At 57.4% G+C, this 18932-nt stretch overlaps 2 protein-coding genes across 4 annotated transcripts; one reads left to right on the plus strand and one right to left on the minus strand.

Moving 5' to 3' along the window:
- Positions 1-191: 191 nt before the first annotated feature.
- Positions 192-8886, plus strand: KRI1 (KRI1 homolog). 2 transcript variants are annotated; one of them, XM_045774556.2, is made up of 19 exons: positions 192-340; positions 453-526; positions 1310-1415; positions 1745-1862; positions 2116-2170; positions 2248-2297; positions 2821-2917; positions 2995-3072; positions 3332-3465; positions 3769-3895; positions 4003-4098; positions 4188-4358; positions 5421-5496; positions 5590-5678; positions 5764-5890; positions 5976-6106; positions 7064-7128; positions 7244-7342; positions 7961-8886. In XM_045774556.2, the coding sequence occupies exons 1-19, from the start codon at positions 247-249 to the stop codon at positions 8301-8303; spliced, it is 2130 nt and encodes a 709-aa protein (XP_045630512.1). In that variant the 5' UTR covers positions 192-246; the 3' UTR covers positions 8304-8886. The 2 variants fall into 2 exon arrangements, with proteins under 2 accessions (XP_045630512.1, XP_045630514.1); XM_045774558.2 differs by having other exon boundaries at positions 2251-2297.
- Positions 8530-15178, minus strand: ATG4D (autophagy related 4D cysteine peptidase). Of its 2 annotated transcripts, none has more exons than XM_045774560.2 (10): positions 14584-15178; positions 13933-14016; positions 13683-13856; positions 13116-13392; positions 12977-13041; positions 11002-11132; positions 10006-10084; positions 9849-9925; positions 9647-9766; positions 8530-9095 (listed from the first exon to the last, which is right to left on the minus strand). In XM_045774560.2, exons 1-10 carry the CDS (start codon positions 14813-14815, stop codon positions 8913-8915), a joined length of 1422 nt encoding a protein of 473 aa, XP_045630516.1. In that variant the 5' UTR covers positions 14816-15178; the 3' UTR covers positions 8530-8912. The 2 variants fall into 2 exon arrangements, with proteins under 2 accessions (XP_045630516.1, XP_045630515.1); XM_045774559.2 differs by having other exon boundaries at positions 13933-14058.
- Between the last annotated feature and the right edge of the window lie 3754 nt (positions 15179-18932).

Genomic DNA, 18932 nt, shown 5'->3' on the forward strand with positions numbered 1-18932 from the left:
GGAGCCCCGGGCGGGGGCGGGGAGGGAGGGAGTGGGCGGTGGCTGCAGTCTGACCCGCAGAGGCGTGACTTGCGGGCGGGGATTGTGGTCGCACGGCGTAAGGGATCCCGGAAAGCCTGGGGACGGGATGAGGCGCGGCCTGCGAGGCTCCGCCTCCTCTGAGGCTCGCGGGGGCCGGGGCCGAGAGTAGCTCCGCCTCTTTTGGGACACTCGCCACACGCGTGCGCAGTGGGCCGCAGAGCCGCCATGCCGGAACCGCGCGGGTCGTCGCCCCTTCGTGTAAACGCGGCGTTTGCTGCGCGGTACGGCCGCTACCGGGAGCGCGAGGAGCTGCAGCGGCGTGAGTGCGGGGCGCATGAGCGCGGAGCGGCGGCGCGTGCTGGGTCGTCGGGAAGTGGGGGTTCATCTGGTCCACCACGCTGATCTAGGGGGCTCCCATCTGTGCTCCGCAGTTAAAGATCGCTACGGGGACCGGGACAGCGGCGGCGACTCCAGCACTGAGTCCGACTCTAGCGACGAGCGCGTGGTGAGCTTTCTCACCCCGGTGCCGTACATTCGGGAAGCATCTAAGCCCCACACCGCTTCCCAACCCCGATATACAGACGGCGGCTAGCCCCAAACCCTATTTCACCCTGCGGGAGTTTTCATCCTCCTCTTCCTAATCCCATGAAGGACACATAGCGCCCTCTCCATACCCAGGGGGTGACCAAGTGCCCCCCTACTTCCCGTCTCCCACCACCATCCATCTCCCCATCCTGATGTTGAGGTGCGACCGCGGTGTCCACTCTTTCATCCTCAAGAGCTTAACTACTTATCAGGGCGCGACTCAGTCCCTGAAGTGGAACATCCCTCTGCCACATGGGGCACTCACCTTCTCACATCAGCCCTGTTCTTCTTGGGGGCCTCACTGTGCAGCCCAGCCCCTGCCTGCTGTCCCACATATGTCGTCTCTGCTCACCAGCCCCCATGTCAATCCTTTGTCCCCAGGAAGTCCCCTTGCCCATTACCTTCCTCTGTCTCAGCTCCAGTACCTCTGTGTGGCCCGCCCCAGCCCACCCCATGAGGGCCCCTCTTCCTCCGCCACCTGTTTCACATCTTCCCATCGCCCCTCTTACCCACCCTCCAGCCCCCAACCTGCCTCTGTCCACCTGGATCCCTTCTCTTTCTTCCTAATGTATGCCCCTCCCTCCACCCTAATTTCCGCACCCTCGCAGCCCACCTGCCCTTGTTACTTAGTGCCCCCCAGCCTCCACCAGGGCTCGCACCATCTCCCTTCTGAAGTCAATCCCTCATCCTTTTCATGTCTTAGGAATTTGACCCCCAGCAAGAGCGTGACTTTTACAGGACTCTCTCCTTGTTGAAGAAGAAGGACCCCCGCATTTATGAGAAGGATGCCACCTTCTATCAGAAAACAGGTCTGGGGCTGCTCTTCCCTAAGGCCTGGGTTTCCTCATTGCCTTACTGGTTTTTGTGACTACTTAATGAACCCTTATACCATATATGTTCTGTGTTCTATGCGGAAAGTGCTTAGCAGAGCGTTTTAGGTTATTACTTGTTAATAATGACTGTGTGCTTGGCACTGGGCAAAGCGTGAGTTACCGAGTGAGCACAGCCAGCTACCACCATGTAGCAAAGTGTGCTATGTGAAATCGTGGTCTGACCCTGGCCCCGCCCTGTGGGATTCTCTGCCTGGGGAAGGAAGGGGGTTGTGGGTGATGGCAGGTGTCTTCTGGTAACCTGACAGTATCGTCCTCGGAGAGCGAGGAAGCTGAGGAAGTGCCCGCGGCCAAAGAGAAACCAAAGAAAATGCAGCCTATGTACCTGAAGGACTATGAAAGGAAGGTTATCTTGGAGAAAGAGGGGTGAGGAGAGATCCTGCCTCCCCGCCCCATCCCTCCCCCAAGCCTTCCCAGGGCAGGTGGACGCATGGGGGTCTTAGAAGAGGTGGGAAGAAGCTGGTGGTGACTCCCGGTGGTGACTCACCGGGATTGAGGGAGCCCGTGATCCACCAGCACCGCCCCGCCCCCTGACTGCTGCTCGTAACAGCTCCCCGCCCTGTGGGGACAGATGAGCCGTGGGGAGTCTGTTCTGAAGCCCCCATTCATCCTTGCACAGCAAATACGTCGATGAGGAAAATTCAGACGCAGAGACCTCTGATCAGAGATTCCAGGTAGGTGGGGTGGAGGCCCCGGTTGGGGGCTGAGGGGCCTGGGGCTGGGCCCGAGGCCCACGTCACTCTCTCTGCAGCAGATCTCGTCGCAAAGTTACGTAGAAGAACAGAAACAGCTCAAGGAAAGGTAAGCCTGGGCCGGCTGAATGGCCAGATGGGTCGGTTTTGAGGCTCTGGGATTGGACAGGCCTGGGTTCAAGTCCACCTCTGTTACTTCACGGCTGTGTGCCCTTGGGCACGTCACTTAGTGTTTCTGTGCCTTAGTTTCCCCATCTGTTAAACAGGGTTGATGATGCCCTCTATGTCACAGCACTGCTCTGAGCTTGTTGAGGCGAGCTCAGGACTTAAAACAGGGTTCATCTTGGGGCGCCTGGGTGGTACAGTCGTTAAGCGTCTGCCTTCGGCTCAGGGTGTGATCCCGGCGTTCCGGGATCGAGCCCCACATCAGGCTCCTCCGCTATGAGCCTGCTTCTTCCTCTCCCACTCCCCCTGCTTGTGTTCCCTCTCTTGCTGGCTGTCTCTATCTCTGTCAAATAAATAAATAAAATCTTTAAAAAAAATAAAAATAAAAAAATAAAACAGGGTTCATCTTGGAACTGGGGGCAGAGACCAGGTTGCGTCTCCTGAGCCGTATTCTCTCCCACGGACAGCTTCCGGGCATTCGTGGAAGACAGTGACGATGAGGACAGTGCCGGGGAAGGTGGCTCTGGGTTGCTGCAGAAACGTGCTAAAACCAGGGAGGAGAAGGTGGGTGCTAGGGCTGGTTGGCTGGGGGTTGATGGCAGGAAGGGGTCCCCAGACCCTCAGTGCTGGCCCGCCCTCAGGCCCAGGAGGACGCGGACTATGTGGAGTGGCTGAAGGGGCAGAAGGAGATTCACAACCCTGACATGCTGAAAGAACTGGTGAGTTCTTACGTCTGGTCCATCTCCAGGCTTTTTGTGGAAACCAGTCCTTGAGGGAGTAGCCATGAGCCCATAATCTGAAGATGGGGTGTGCCCCTCTGTGGGCGCCGTTTTCTACTTTTGTAAGACGGAGGTTATCCCCCTACTTTACAGTCTGGCTGCGAAGTTTCAGTTACTTAAGTCCACATGGAGCCCAAGCCCACCCTCCTTCCCTGCCCACAAGTCCCTGACCGGGGTCCTGTACCCCCTTCACCCCCAGACCCACCTCAAGGAATATTGGAATGACCCAGAGCTGGATGAAGGAGAGCGGTTCCTGCGGGATTATATCCTCAACAAACGCTATGAGGAGGAGGAGGGCGAGGAAGAGGAAGAGGAGGAAGAGGAGGAGGAAGGGTGAGCAACCGTGTGCCCCAGGGGCCTGGAGTGAGTGCTAGCCAGAGGGCAAAGGTCACCAGGCGTTTACTTTTTCACACAGATGATAGCAGAGTTACTGTTCTGTGAGGAAGATCTGCGGCATGTGGGCTCTGGAGCTAGGTGGCCCTGTCGTCACTGGACTTTGTGCCTCAATTTCCCTATCTGTAAAATGGGGGTGCCCCAAAGTAGGGCTCTTGTGAGGATTCAGTGCGTTAACACAGCTGGTACACAGGAGGGCAGGGCCTTGGCTGACCCCCAGCCCTGTCCCGTTTTGTCCCTCAGGGGCCCCAGCCTCCTGGTCCAGCTAGCTGTGGACGATTCCTCAGATGAGGGGGAGCTGTTTCTGAAGAAGCAGGAGGACTTTGAGCACAAGTACAACTTCCGCTTCGAGGAGCCAGACTCAGCCTTGGTGTGGGACTGGGGCGGGGGCTGGGGGGGGACCCAGGCCTTGGGGCCCAGGCCGGGAGAGCCCAGAATCATCTCTGTGGCCCTTGTGGGCTCCCCTGCTGCCCATAGGTCAAGACCTACCCTCGAAGCATCGTGTCCTCTGTGCGCCGCAAGGATGAGCGCAGGAAGGAGAGGAGAGAGGAGACTCGGGAGCGAAAGAAGAGGGTGAGTGTGGGGGTGCCAGGCTGGGGAGGGCTGCCCACCCTGCAGGGAGAGCCCATGCCCTCCCTCTCCCCCTGGCCTGCCACCCGCAGGAGAAGGCGAAGAAGCGGGAAGAGCTCAAGCAGCTGAAGAACCTGAAAAGGAAGGAGATTCTGGCCAAGCTGGAGAGGCTGCGGCAGGTCACAGGCAATGAGACGCTGGGCTTTGAGGAGCGGGACCTCGAGGACGACTTCGACCCCAGCCGGCATGACCAGCTCATGCAGGTGCGGCCCCTGCGCCCCACCCCAGCCAGCCGGTGCTGCTTGGGACAAGGCTCTGGAATCCGCGGCTGTTTCCTAGCTGTGTGGCCTCAGAGAAGTGACTTGACGTCTCTGGGCGTGTGTCCCTGTCTGTAAAGTGGGTTCAGCCATACTGTCTACCTCAGGGCTGTTGTAAGGATAGCCTGAGAGAAATACGCATAAGATTGGTAAGGCTCAAGGAACAGGGGGTAGCTGTGCTTCCTTGAAACTTGTTGCCATTAATGTTTATTGTTGGGTTTGAGGGGGCATAGCATCGGGCCATGGAAACAGGCAGTAGGGCTGTATGGGGAAAGCGGGGACCCCGGGAACCCCAAAGAGACCCCTGACCAAGTCTGCGAGATCAGGGGAGGAGACAGGTTGTGTAGGCTTCAGTTTCTCAGTAAAATGGAGGTAGTTTCTGTGTCTTGGGGTGCTTGCGAGAATGCAGTGAGACACAGCCCAGCAGTGGGCACATAGTAGGTGCTTCATAAATGACATAGTTTGCAATATCTGCCTTTGCCAGACGCGCCCTGGGTGCTGGGGTTCCATCAAGGGCCCAACCGTTTCAGCCGTCTTGGAGCTCATGGAATGGCAAGAACCAGCCTGGTGGGCACAGAGCAGTCCGTGCCCTCCTAGAGCTCCCGGTCTAATGGCAGGCCCTTAACTGTCCAGTTACGGCCCCCAGCGGTCCGAGTGGTGATGGTGACGTGCAGGGGGAGGTGGGGTCTTAGAGGAGTCCTCGATCGACTTTGTCGGGCGTGGTGGTGAGCGGGTCAGGGCGGGCAGCTGAGGCCTGAGCAGGAGTTGGGCAGAGAGGGGGGGAGGGAGTGTACCAGGTGGGGGGTCCCGCGGGGGCAGAGGCCTGTGGGGTGGGAAAGAACTACAGCTCTGTGGAACAGGATGGTAACCAGTGCAGCAGGTGGGTACTGGGGCGTGTACCCCAGTCAGCAGCTAGGTCTGGAGGGTGCTGGGAGCCATGTAAGGTGTAGGAGTAACACCGTCTGCGGGGAGTGGGCCTTGCTGACCCTCCTGGCCCTGACCCTGCAGAGATGTTTTGGGGACGAGTACTATGGTACCATGGAGGAGGAGAAGCCGCAGTTTGAAGAAGAAGAAGGGCTTGAAGGTGAGGTCACCGGGCCACCAGCCTGGGGGAGCTGCTGGGTCTGAAGGCTGGAGTTCTGCCCTGACCCCCTACCTCTGTGTCCTCTGGAAACAGATGACTGGAACTGGGACACATGGGCTGGGCCGGAGCAGGGGGGAGCTTGGAACCTGCAGGAGCTGCACTGTGAGGACCCCGACTTCAATGTAGGTGCCATAGGCAGAGGGGGGACCCCGGGGGGTAAGTGGGGCCCCCCTCCCGGGGGCTGGTCTGACCTTTGCGTCTCGGCAGATGGATGCTGACTACGACCCCAGCCAGCCGCGGAAAAAGCTGCGTGAGGCCCCCCTAACGGGCAAGAAGAAGCGCAAGTCACCCTTCGCTGCGGCCGTGGGGCAGGAAAAGCCTGTGTTCGACCCTGGTGAGGCCCGGGCTGGTGGCGGGGGGCGGGCAGGGGCTCCGATGGGCCTGGCACACCCTGGCAGCCTGGCTCCCGCCCTGCGCAGGAGACAAGACGTTCGAGGAGTACCTGGACGAGTATTACCGGCTGGACTACGAGGACATCGTTGATGACCTGCCCTGTCGCTTTAAGTACCGCACCGTGGTTCCCTGCGACTTCGGGCTGAGCACTGAGGAGGTGGGGCCCCAGAATGGTGCCCAGCCCGGGGTGGGGGGTGCCCCGTGGGCAAGAGGGAGTGTGCAGCCAGCAGATGCTGCAACCCCCATTTGTTCATCTGGAAAACAACCGTACTGCTAACGTTCCCTGCCTCAGACGGCCTCAGAGGCCGGGGCTTCACACAGCGCTTTGCCCGTAGAACACGCCTTATGTACTACTTTTTAATCTATTACCGAATATCCGCAGTTGGGTGGCCGTTAAGACTGGGTGGGCTCTGGAAACAGATGGCCCGGATTCAAATCCTACTGTGGCCACTCCTCAACTGTGATCTAGCATGCTGTGCCTCCGTTTCCCCATCTATAAAATGGGCCTAGTAACAGCCCCCACGTTGTGGCTGGGGAGCTGAGGTGAGCGGGTGTGCTCCTGCAGCGGCGCTCACCCCTTAGCCGTGGTGGCTGTGGGAGCCTCACGTTCGTGGCCAGCAAAGCCGACGTTAATGGAGCTTATACCTTCTGCGTTCAGTCTTCCCAGCAACCTTTCAGTAGTTTCTAAGGGGCTTGCCCACCTGCTAGATGAGGAAACTGAGGCCTGCAGTTTGGATCCTTGGCCTCATCTGTAATTGGCAGACCTGGCCATGGGCGCACAGCCCCTTGCCTGTCCTGAGGCTGCTGGGACCATCCGAGTGAGGCTCTAGGACCCCTGCGCCCAAACTGGAATCTGAAATCAGCCACTTCCCGATCATGTGACCTAGGGCAAGGATTGCCTTGCCAAGCCTCAGTTTCCCCATCTGATGCCCACTGCCAAAAACATCCAGTGGCCCCACAGAAATCAGTCCTCTCCTGCTATGGTGACATCCCTGCCGAGTGGCAGTAGCATGACCCGCCTTTGACCAGTGAGGCGGCTAAAGCTGAGAGAGCCAGGCCCCCGCACCCCCAACCCCGAGCTCACACGGCTGGACCCCCCCCCCTTCCCGTGCAGATCCTGGCTGCCGATGACAAAGAGCTGAACCGGTGGTGCTCCCTGAAGAAAACCTGCATGTACAGGTGACTGGGCAGGGCCAGGTGTGCCGGGGGTGGGGGGTGGGGGGGAGCGGGCCGGCAGCAGCGTGGACACCTCCCAAAGCGCCCGGCACTAGGCGTGTCTGCCGGGCCCCCGCAGGTCAGAGCAGGAGGAGCTGCAGGACAAGAGGGCGTACAGCCAGAAGGCCCAGAACTCCTGGAAAAAGAGGCAGATCTTCAAGTCACTTTGCCCAGACGAGTGAGTGTCACTGGCTGGACGAGGGTGGGCTTGAGGCACGTTCCGCCAGCCATTTGTTGCATGGCCCCGGGGAATGGGGCTTCCTTTCTCAATCCCTGGGTTCAAATTCTGGCTGGGCCACAGCTGTGTGGCCTGGGGCAAGGCCCTTGCCCTTTCTGGGCCTGTTTTCTCATTTTTTAAATGGGGGTAGGGGGTTAAGATGGCTGGTTCTTGTTGGGTTTTTGAGGATGAAGTGAATTAACTCATGTAAAGTGCCTAAAACATAGGAAATACCATACAGGTATTAGTATTATTATTATGCCCATTGCTTCCTGATCTACAAAGCAGGGGTGATAGAACCACAGAGCTGATTGAAAGCTGCAGTAAGTCAATTTCCATGAACAGCTTATATAGGCCCAGGCTCGAAATGCCAGTGATTAGCAATACAGTCAAATCCCAGGTTCAGTAGAAAAGGCCCAGTTTTGGTGTCAGACTTGGGTTTGAATCCCAGGCAGGCCCCTGATTTGTTGCCTTGCCTCTCTGAGCCTCTCCTTTCCTCCTCCATAAACTGGGGGATGTGTGCTCAGGAACAGGCCTAATCGTGACCAGCTTGGGCTGAGCCCCCCCTTTTCTCCTCAGGACAGAGACACTTAAGGAAGCCACAGGGAAGCCACAGAGAGACAAAGATGGCCCGCAGGGGCAGCTGCTGGCACCCGATGGGGCCGGCGGGAAGCAGCCCAAGCCTGGGAGCCGCCCCCCAGCACAGGAAGAAGCAGGCCCCATGTCACACACCCAGAAGCCGGTCCCCCAGAGGCGGAGGAGGGGCAAGAAGGCACGTCTCCTGGGCCCCACCGTGACACTCGGTGGACGTGAGTTTAGCCGCCAGAGACTGCAGGCCTTTGGCCTCAACCCCAAACGGCTGCACTTCCGCCAGCTGGGCCGGCAGCGGAGGAAGCCCCAGGGTCCCAAGAGCGGCCCCTAAGCTCCAGGGAGCAGGCAGGGGCCCCTGGGCTTCCTCCCGTCCAGTTGAGCTCCTGGATACATCTCCCTCATGGACTGCGTGGACCCTGTATCTGCCCGTGGGCAAAGAAGTCTTCCGTCTCACAGATGTGGAAGCTGAGGCCTACCTAACCGGCTTCCCCCACCGTCTCACCTGGAGACACTCCTTGGACCCCATCCCTCAAATGCTGGGCCAGCCATCGCCACAGTCAAGTTAAACGGCTTTATTAGCCCCCAGTGGCCACAGTTCTCCCCACCACCCCTAGACCTCGGCAGGATAGGGGCTTTGGGACCAGTGAGGGGCACGGGTGGTCCAGTGCAAACTACAGTACTTGAGTCAGGCCCTGAGTGGGTGTCCGGGAGCCCTCCCTCCCTGCCCTGTGCGGAGGGCCCAGCTGGCTGGAGGCAGGCGTACTGGCTCTGCCCCTGACTGGATGGCCCCCAGTTCGAGGTTTCCTGGACTGGTCTCAGCTGCACTTGTCAAAGGGGTGAGAAGGGGAAGACCCATCACCTCCAGATTTCAAGCTCCCACACCCAGCATGACATAAATAAAAAAATAAATAGTGCGCATCTTCTCCCCCAACCCCACCCGTTATAAAAACACAAAGTCCTCAGAGCTTGGGCGTTTGGCTTTGAGGAGCCGGCCCGTGCGAGGGAGCCGCAGTGTTGGCTGGGAGAGCTGGGAGCAGAGGTCGTCCAGGCTGTGGTCCTGAGCATGGCCCTCAGCCAGGGTGAACATGGGGTATCGCTCAGTGGCCGAGGAGGAGCTGAGGACCTGGCGGGAGGAGGGAGAGAGTGGCTGAGCTCCAAACCATATTTATTGTCCTACAGGTATAATTATCCTAATAGGTATATTTATCAGGTACTTCCTGAGTTCAACTTTCATCCCTCCAGGGCAGTGACCCAGGCCAGCCAATCAGCACCTCCCATTCCCGGGCCCAGTGATGGACACGTGACCCAGTGTGACCAATGGACAGCAACCCTAGGATTTTTGCTTTATTTGCTGGGAAAGCAGGGCTCCCTTTCCACTGAACAGGGAGGTGGGTACCCCTTCCCACTATAAGGGTGAAGCCTGATGGGACAGTAGAGCCATGAGATGGAGAGAGGTTCCACCATTGAGCTCACGGATGCAGCTGTCCTTCAAGCAATGATGTCCCTAACTTTTCCTTTTCTGCCCTTTTGGTCCGATCAGTCATACCTGGGCTTTTATAGCTTGTGGGCAGGATAATCTTGATTCCCCAGGGTCTGCTGGACTCGAGGTTTCTCTGTTCCCCTTCTACCCCCTCACTGCCCCTTGCCCTCCACCCTCCACCACTCCTGGCTCACCCTGGTCAGCTCTGAGCAGAGTGTCTCAAACTCCTTCTGGTTTCCAGCGTAGAACCCCACCGTACAGCTTGGGTCCATCTTAGCGAAGGCCATCTTTCGGGGTGAGGTGCAATGGAAGGACTGGGGAATACGAATGAGGGAAGCTCAGGGCCCTGGCCGCCTCCACCTTCCAGCCCCACCCCAGGGGTCCCATCCGGCTCACCTCCAGGGGGAAGTCAGCCTGACTGACATCCACAGTGGGCTGGCAGTAGTGGGGGTCCAGGTATAGCAGGAAGTCATCTGCAGGGATGGAGGCATGAGGGGGGCTAAGGAATGGCGGGGTGGGGGGAGCGGGATGGAGCGGGATGGGGTGGGCCTACCCTGGTAGCCGATGAAGTACAGTGAATGCCGCGGCTTGCCCCCCATGATGCCCAGGCACAGCTCTGAACGCAGAAGCTCCTGCAGGGAGAAAAGTGGCTGGGGAGCGTATTCCATGTGCTGTCAGTCCCTTGAGAAGCACTCAGCAAACCCCCAATGTGTGTAAACCCAGCCCTTCTCATGGAGCTGACATTCCAATGTAGATGAACAGGGAACAAGACGAGTAAGTTCTGCCACGTGTTAGTAGGCAGTAACACTGGGAGAAGAATAAAGAAGGGAAAAGGGCTTTGCAATTTTAAGTGGGGGAGTCAGGCCTCACTGAGAGGTGACATTTCAGCGAAGACCCGGAAGAGGTCGGAGAGGGAGTCAGAAGTGCATCTTTGGGGAAAGAGCACTCCAAGCAGCTGCAACGCAAGTACAAAGGCCCTGAGGCCAGTGTGTTCTGAGAACAGTGAGGAGGTTCATGTGGCCGGGGCAGAGAGAAGTGGGGGGGGGGGCAGATGAGGTCAAGGCACGGGCAGGGACATGGTACAAAGCCTTGCAGGCTGTAGGGAGAACTTTGGCCTTTATTCTGAGTGAAAACACCCCAGGGTTTTTTCCAGCCTTGCCATTCCTTTTGCCTGGAGCACTCTGGCCCATCCGCCCTGGCTGGAGAGGGGCTTTCCTAGGCTGCAGCCGCCCCCTCCCCCTGCCCTTCAAAGTGTTAGTTTTCCTTCCTCTAGAATTGAAGGTGTAATGCCGCAGCTGTCAGTTCGGTGTCAGTTTGGTTTCGGATCCACTGTCTGTCCTTCCCCCAGCAGAATGTCCACTCCCAGAGGGCACGAACATTTACGTCGGTGCCTTTGAAACCCAGCAGCTGGGACGGTGCTTGGCACATACGAGGTACTCCCTCACTACTGAATGACAGACGGACAGATGAAGGAAGCAGAAACACCTGACCCAAGCCAAGCCGCCTGCGCGGTCCCCGGGGAGGCTTGGTGGCGCCTGGCCGAACCTACCTTCACACAGGGCACGTACACAGGGTTGAGAGTCTCGCCGCCCAGCCGCACTGGCACCAAGATGACCACGGACTTCCACTCAGCCGTGGGGTCCGGCCTGGCCACCAGCTGTGCCACATCTGCCTTGTACACTGCAAGGACAACACAGCAGGTCACATTCTTACCCACCCTCCCAGCCTCGGACTGTGGCCCTCCACGTGCCTTTGCAACCTCGTAGGGCCCCACTCCTGTCATCAGTGGAAAAGGCGGTCTTTCTGGTGCCCCACTCACCCCAAACTCTCCCCCCAATGATTCCAGGGCCTCCAGGCAGGTGTAGACATCCCCACTTTACAGAGATGGTGACTGAGGCCTTGAGATTTAGATGAAGAACATAAAACCAGGAGGAGGCAGAGAGCCTTCCCCGTAGCCCAGAGCACCTCCCCAGTTCCAGGCCTGATTAGTCTTTACTTACTCAGCGCATGAGTTTGCCAATATGGAAACGGGAGCGCCGAGCAGTTTGCCCCTTAGCTGAATGTCCCTGTGTGTCCCTCCTCCTCAAATCCAATCTGCGGGTCTCCATTCCCCCACCTCCTCCCTTACTGCTAGGTAAGCCCCTTCCTGGCTCCCAGAAAAGTGTATTCAACCCTCTGGAAACACAGCTGCTATGGTCTGAATTCATGTGTCCCCCCAACATTCAGATGCTGGATTCTAATCCCCCAAGTGACGGTATTAAAAGGTGGGGCCTTTGGGAGGGGACTAGGTCATGAAGGTGGAACCCTCATGAGTGGGATTAGTACCTATATAAAAATTAGTACATGGGGCGCCTGGGTGGCACAGCGGTTAAGCGTCTGCCTTCGGCTCAGGGCGTGATCCCAGCGATCTGGGATCGAGCCCCACATCAGGCTCTTCTGCTATGAGCCTGCTTCTTCCTCTCCCACTCCCCCTGCTTGTGTTCCCTCTCTCGCTGGCTGTCTCTATCTCTGTCGAATAAATAAATAAAATCTTTAAAAAAAAAAAAAAAATTAGTACCAGACAGCTCGCCTGCCCCTTCCACCATGTGAGAACACGACAAACTGAACCAGGAAGTGGGTCCCCGCCAGACACCGAATCTGCTGGTGCCTTGACCTTGGACGTCGCAGCCCCCAGAACTATGAGAAACAAGTTCCTGTTATTTATAGGCCATCCCGTCTGTGGAGTTTTTGGTACAGCAGCCCCAATGGACTAAGACAGTGGCCACCTGCGAAAATCACATATTGTCTCAAACAACTACAATTTTATATAAAAATGTGTAGGTTTTGTAGATTCTCTGACACCAAACCATTGAGACTCTTATGAACGAGGACCCTTTAAACTGATTTGGAGGAGGGGCGCCTGGGTGGCTCAGTTGGTTAAGTGTCTGCCTTCGGCTCATGTAGGTCATGATCCCAGGGTTCTGGGATCGAGTCCTGCATCGGGCTCCCTGCTCAGTGGGGAGCCTGCTTCTCCCTCTCCCTCTGCCTGCTGCTCCGCCTGCTTGTGTGAGCTCTCTCTCTCTCTCTCTCTCTCTGTCAAATAAATAAATAAAATATTTTAAAAAAGAAAGAAACTGAATTGGAGGATAGTGGGGCACAATAATAATAATAGCTAATATTTAGTGAACACTCACTGTGACAAGCACTACTCTAAGGGTTTAACTTGTATTGCTGACTCAATCCTTACGACAATCCTGTGAGGCAGAGAGCAGACTTTTGTACATGTCAGAATCGTTTACAGAGTAAGAGTAAATTGGACCTAAGAGAGGGAAGTCCTTACGTCCTCTATTCTCTCACTTGCAGAGAAGCCCCTAAAGTTTCCTCTACTGGCTCCAGAGGCCACTGTGTGGGCCTCGAATCCTTTCCAAGGCTTCCTCTGCCCCAGAACTCGTTTCAGCCTCCGAGGAAGGCAGGTCCTCAGAGGCAGCTGAGGGAGCGACTGGCTCAGGGCGAGAACTCTAGGACCTTGGTTTCCAGCCTCTTACCTGTGCAGTCCTGAGACACATACACCACCAGGCGGGTGACCTCTGAGCAGCTCTCCACAGCTTTCCTGGGGGATGACAGGGAAGGCCTGAGCGCCTGGGGGAACCCAGTGGCTCCCGTGTCCCCTGCAGCGGCCCTCACCTGAGTATGTGTGCCACCAGAGATGGCCCATACCAGTCCCCCGCCTTCTTGCCTGAGCTCTGCCCAAGCTCCACCAGCCGGTGTAGGCCAAAGGGGGCCTGGGGGTGGTCGGCGAACCAGGACACTATCTGCCGGTGCCGACGTTCCTGCTCCAGCTCAGGGGTGCCCTGGGCCCAGCGCGGGGGCATCCAGCGTGCAGGCCCATGGTATCGGTTGGGAGAGGCCAACCCTGATGGCTCAGAGGGGCCCGGGGCTGAGCCCTCGGCCCATGTCCAGTCTGGTGGGGATGGAGTACAGAGTCAAAGGGTGCCGGTGGGGCAAGGGGGCACAGTTCCCATGTGCTCATGCTTCCTGTACAATTCTAATGCTCCTGTGACCCCAGGTTTACCAACAATTTTCACATTCCTGCAACTTATTTTATCAACTCTCACCCCCCCAAAAACGCACTTTGCACACAATCTCACATACCTTTAAGCTTAGTTTACAAACAATTCTGACCCTGCGGCCCTGTGCTTGGCGGGACACTCCTAGGGCGCCCTGGCCTTGCCCTGGCCTTGCGCTGCTCACCTCTGGGCAGGAAATGCAGCAGCAGGCCCTGGGCCAGCATCATCTGCCCACTGCGCAGCATGCATCCCCAGCCACAGTCCGAGGTCAGACAGCCTCCAGCGAGGGGCGGGAAGTCCCGGCGGTATGTGAGCCACAGGCGGGACACAAAGTCCCGCTGGAAACGCTGGATGTCACCTACAAAATCAGGCTTGTCAGCTGCCACCAGGAACACCAGGCCTCCCTCAACCCTGGCCTGGGGCCATCAGCTCACCCTCGCCCTCGAAGCGGTAGCGGCGGCCACAGAGGTGGACGCTGGAGATCTTGCTAAAGCTGGTCCGGCTTTTGACTGCCCAACCTGGGGAGACGTGGGGCAGCACCCAGCCAGATGAAGCACTTGCTTGACAGATAGGTAACATAACAGTTATGACAGCAGCAGCGCTTCCACCCCCTCCCCCGCCCCCCGCCCCCACTCTGTGAAACGGAGACCATCCCTCCCAGGTTCTATCTCAGGGCTGGCACTGGGCAATCCATGCCACATTCCTCTCAGAGGCAGGGACCCTAGTAACAGCCACGTGAGTGTTTGCCATCACTTCAGGATGAATAAAGCAGTTCTGATTATTGTATCCGTTTTACAGAGGGGAAAAACGAAGGCACAGAAAAGCAAAAAACCTTGCCCAAGGTCACACGGAAATGGCCGAGACTTGAAAACACATTTCTTTTTGGACCTGCTGCAGGTCCGCCCAGGGCAGAGCAGGGCGGGGGACCCACAGGTGACTCACAAGAGGAGAGTAAATGGTGGAATACTTGGCAGGGCCGGGTGCTGGCTCCCCTCGACTCCCACCGGCCTCTGAACCCCTGCCCCGCCGAACCCTCGGCTAGCTCCTATCTCAGAACACAAGCCCCGGGCCCGCCCCCTCCTCACCGTACTTGACGTTGTTCCAGGCCGTCAGGAACTTCGCCTTAAACTTGTCCACTTCGTCCGGCTCCCCAGGGGCGGCCGCGGGCGAGCCAAGAGCGGGGCCGCTGGCTCCAGAGGGCCTCAGGCCGTTGGGGTCCGGGACTCGGGGGCCCCGCGGCCTGCGGCCCTCGGGGCGGCGCGCGTCCTCTGGGCTCCCGCTCCGGTACTGCGCGGCGGCCGGCGACACGGAGTTCATGGGCGCGCCGGAGGGGGTGGGGGGACGGACCGAGGGCCCGGGTGGGGGCCGCGCGCGAGCGCCCAGGGGGGCCGGGCCGCGGCGCCCGGGAAGGAGCTAGTCGGCCCCGAACGCGGCGGCCAGGCCCCCGGGCCCGGCGCGGGACGCTGTCACCGCCGCCGCCGCCATTTTAGCGGCCCTGGCCCCGGGAGCCAGGCGGGCGCGACACGGCCGGACGCCCCGCCCCGCCCGGCCCCAGCCTGGGTCGCCGGCCCCGGTTCCGGGTGGCCGCGCCGGGACCTTCGGCCGCGGCGCCTCCCCGCGGCGGCCCACGAGCACGCCCGGCCACCCTATCGCAGCGCCCAGGCGCGCCCGAGGTCCCCCCCCCCCCCCGGGCCCTTATCGGAGGCCCCAGAGCCGGGAAGCCCCGCCCCGGGCCCGCCCCGGCCCCGCCCCCGGCGGCGTTCTGGGGAAGGCCGGCCAGGGGGCGGCCCCGCGCGTGTGTGCACCTGCCCGCGTCCCACCCGCCAGAGCGCCCCTCGGTGGCCTGCGCACCCGGACGCGCGACGCTCTGGGGCCAAACCTGTGTGACACCGCCTCCTCCTCGCGCCCCCAAGCCACACCTCTCTGCGCCTCAGTTCCCTCATGAGCAAAAGGGGCTCAACTGCAGCAACATAGACGAATCTTCGTGATAATTCTGCGGAGGAAAAGAAGCCAGATAAAAAAGAGGAGTATATACTCCCCGGTCCCAGGTGCCTAAAACTCCAGAAAATGCGGCCTCATCTCTAGTAACAGAAAGCAGATCAATTTCGGAGTGTCTGGGAATGGGGTGGGGAGAGGCTAGAAGGAGGGACAAAAAAGGGCTAGAATATACTTCTTGAGATGGTGGAGATGTTTAGTATCTTGATCGTGATGCTGGGTTACAGGATGTGAGAACTCATCAGATTGTACACTTGAAATGTGTGTGGTTTGTTGCATGTTAGTTATACTCAGTAAAGCTGTAAAAAAAATTTTCAGTGCGTTTGGACTCAGGAATGTTAGGAGGAGGAGCTGAGCTCATTGGAGTAAAGCGCTTTAGCATGGCATTTCAGGGAGTCAGGGCAGAAAAAACAAGACTCAATCTCAAAGGTGGATGACAGTGGTTGTGACCCTGTGAATGGCAGAGAGTGGCCTCTAGTGGCCAGCCCGAGGGCACTGTCCACAGCCAGCTGAAGAAAATAGGATGAGGATTTGGATGAGAGTGTGGGATGTGGGACGTGAACAGGGTGCAAAAAGAGTCACTTCGAGGGCACCTGGGTGGCTCAGTCGTTAAGCGTCTGCCTTCGGCTCAGGTCATGATCCCAGCGTTCTGGGATCGAGCCCCACATCGGGCTCCCTGTTGGGCGGGAAGCCTGCTTCTCCCTCTCCCACTCCCCCTGCTTGTGTTCCTTCTCTCACTGCCTCTCTCTCTGTGAAATAAGTAAAATCTTAAAAAAAAAAAAAAAAAAAAAGAGTCACTTCGCTGACTTTCCCTCTGCTCTCCCCTCACTGCACCTCCCTTCAAACCCAACCTCCTTTCTCAAACCCAACATGTGCAGGCCCACCCCAGGACCTTTGCTCGTACAGTTCCCCCTGCCCGCCTGGCCCTCCCATCCTTGAGATACCTGCAAGGCTGGCTCCTCCTGAACCTCTGTCAGGAATTTATTCAAATGTCATCCCCACAGGCTGACCATGCTCAAAATCCACCCCTCCCCCACCTTTGGACTCCTTTCCTGTTCCCTGCTATTTTTTTTTTCCAGAGCAGTTATCACAACCTGATTGAGTCAGCTCAGGCTGCTGTAAAAATACTGCAGACTGGGTGGCTGAAACAACAAACATTTCTTTCTCATGATCCTGGAGGGTGGAAGCGTGAGATCAGGGTGCCAGGACAGCCGAGATCTCGGTGAGGGCCCTGTTCCTGGTTATGTCCTCACATAGCCTTTCTCTGGTGTGTGCAGGCAGAGAGAGAGAGACAGGGAGAGAGAGAAAGATCTCCTGTCTCTTCCTCTTGGCGTTAACCCATCATGGAGTCTTCACCCTCATGATGGTCTCCCTGATCTCCTAACCCCTGATCATCTCCCAAAGGCCCTGCCTCCCATACCGTCACACTGGGGGTTAGGGTTTCAGTATATGCATTTTGGGGCAGACACAAACATTCAGACCAGAGTGTGTGTGTGTGTATATATATATATATATATATATATATATATATATATATATGATAAATATATAGTATGTTTATTACCTCTGTCCCCACCACACCACCAGGCCAGGGGACTCTGTCCATCTTGGTCACTGCTGCCTCCTCAACACTCAGCATGTAGCCTGCATGTACACAGTAGGTGCTCAACAACACAGTAGTGACGCCTGGGTGGCTCAGTCAGTTAAGCATCTGCCTTCGGCTCAGGTCATGATCCCAGGGTCCTGGGATTGAGCCCCGCATCGGGCTCCCTGCTCAGCAGGGACCCTGCTTCTTGCTCTACCTGCTGTTCCCCCTTGTGCGTGCTCTCTCTCTCTCACAAATAAATAAAATCTTAAAAAAACATACAATAAGTGCAACAAATAACATATGGAATGGAAAGGAGAACTTGTTGCAAGGGGCAGATGGTTTGTGGGGGCCACAGGTAACCCCTTCTGTTTGATCTAGTGGCTGACCACCCCCTCCATGGTCAAGCTGTTTCCTCGGGGGATATGTTGGGGCCCTGGATTCCTTGCCCTTCATTCCTCCTTTTCAAGGAGTAAAACCACCTCATCTCCCCACCTGGGTCTCTGGTTCCAGCCCGGGGTCCAGCCTCCATATGTGTCCCCCTTGGAATGTCCCCCAGGCTCCCCAGGTTCGGTGTACCCCTAACTGATCCTGCATTTCACCCCCACCGGCTTTTCCTCCCACCCCCTTGCCCCACCCCCACCCCCCAGCCTCCCTTGCCCCCCTGACCAGAGTCTGTCTGTCCCCAGTTGTCCTCATACTCCTGAAACAGCACAATAGTCATGGCCACTTAGGCAGACGCGGCAGTCAGGCCTCTTGGACAGGTGACTCTGCCTCCCTACACCTCAGTTTCCTCATCTGCCAAACGGGCTTAGTAACAGTGCCTAATTCCTAGGGTTTGGGAGAAGGATGAAAGGAATACACAGAAGGCTAAGAACAGGGCCTGGCTCACACCAGCCACTACTTCAGCGTGAAGTGACATTCTTTTTTTTTTTTTTTAAGATTTTATTTATGAGAGAGAGAGAAAGAGAGAGAGAGTGCACAACCAGGGGGTAGGAGGGGTAGAGGGAGAGGGAGACAAGCAGATTCCCCACTGAGCAAGGAGCCCCATGCAGGGCTCAATCCTAGGACCCTGAGATCATGACCTGAGTCGAAGGCAGACGCTTAACAGGTGCCCCTGCTATTGACATTCTTATTCAGCACTGCTCTCCCAGCCCGGCCCCCATCACTAGCGGCCAGCTGCCAACTCCGATACCTCTAATCCGCCCAACGGCTGGAAGAACCTATTTACCAAGTTATTTATTTTTATATTTTTAGAGAGGAAGGGGGAGGGGCAAGGGAGAGAGACAATCCCAGGCAGGCTCCACATCCAGCTCGGAGCCTGAGGCGGGGCTTGATCTCACGGCCCTGAGATCATGACCTGAGCCGAAATCAAGAGTCAGATACTTAACCGACTGACCCACCCAAGCGCCCCTGTCAAGTTATTCTTATGAACAGTTCCGACACACCAAACAAATCTGCAGCAGCACCGCTCAGTAGATACAGAACATGCGATATAATATTCAAAATTCTAGTAGCCGTGTCAGAAAAATGCAATGTAGGGGCGCCTGGGTGGCACAGCGGTTGAGCGTCTGCCTTCGGCTCAGGGCGTGATCCCAGCGTTATGGGATCGAGCCCCACGTCAGGCTCTTCCACTATGAGCCTGCTTCTTCCTCTCCCACTCCCCCTGCTTGTGTTCCCTCTCTCGCTGACTGTCTCTATCTCTGTCAAATAAATAAATAAAATCTTTAAAAAAAAATGCAATGTAATTAAAAATGGGCAGAGGATCTCAACAGACAGTTTTCCGAAGAAGACGCACGAATGGCCAACAGGTATATGAAAAGGTGGGTAACGTCATTAATCATCAGGAGGAAG

This window comes from Ursus americanus, chromosome 14 (genome assembly GCF_024610735.1).
Source record: "Ursus americanus isolate L20-20 chromosome 14, mUrsAme1.1.p, whole genome shotgun sequence".
Taxonomy (NCBI): domain Eukaryota; kingdom Metazoa; phylum Chordata; class Mammalia; order Carnivora; family Ursidae; genus Ursus; species Ursus americanus.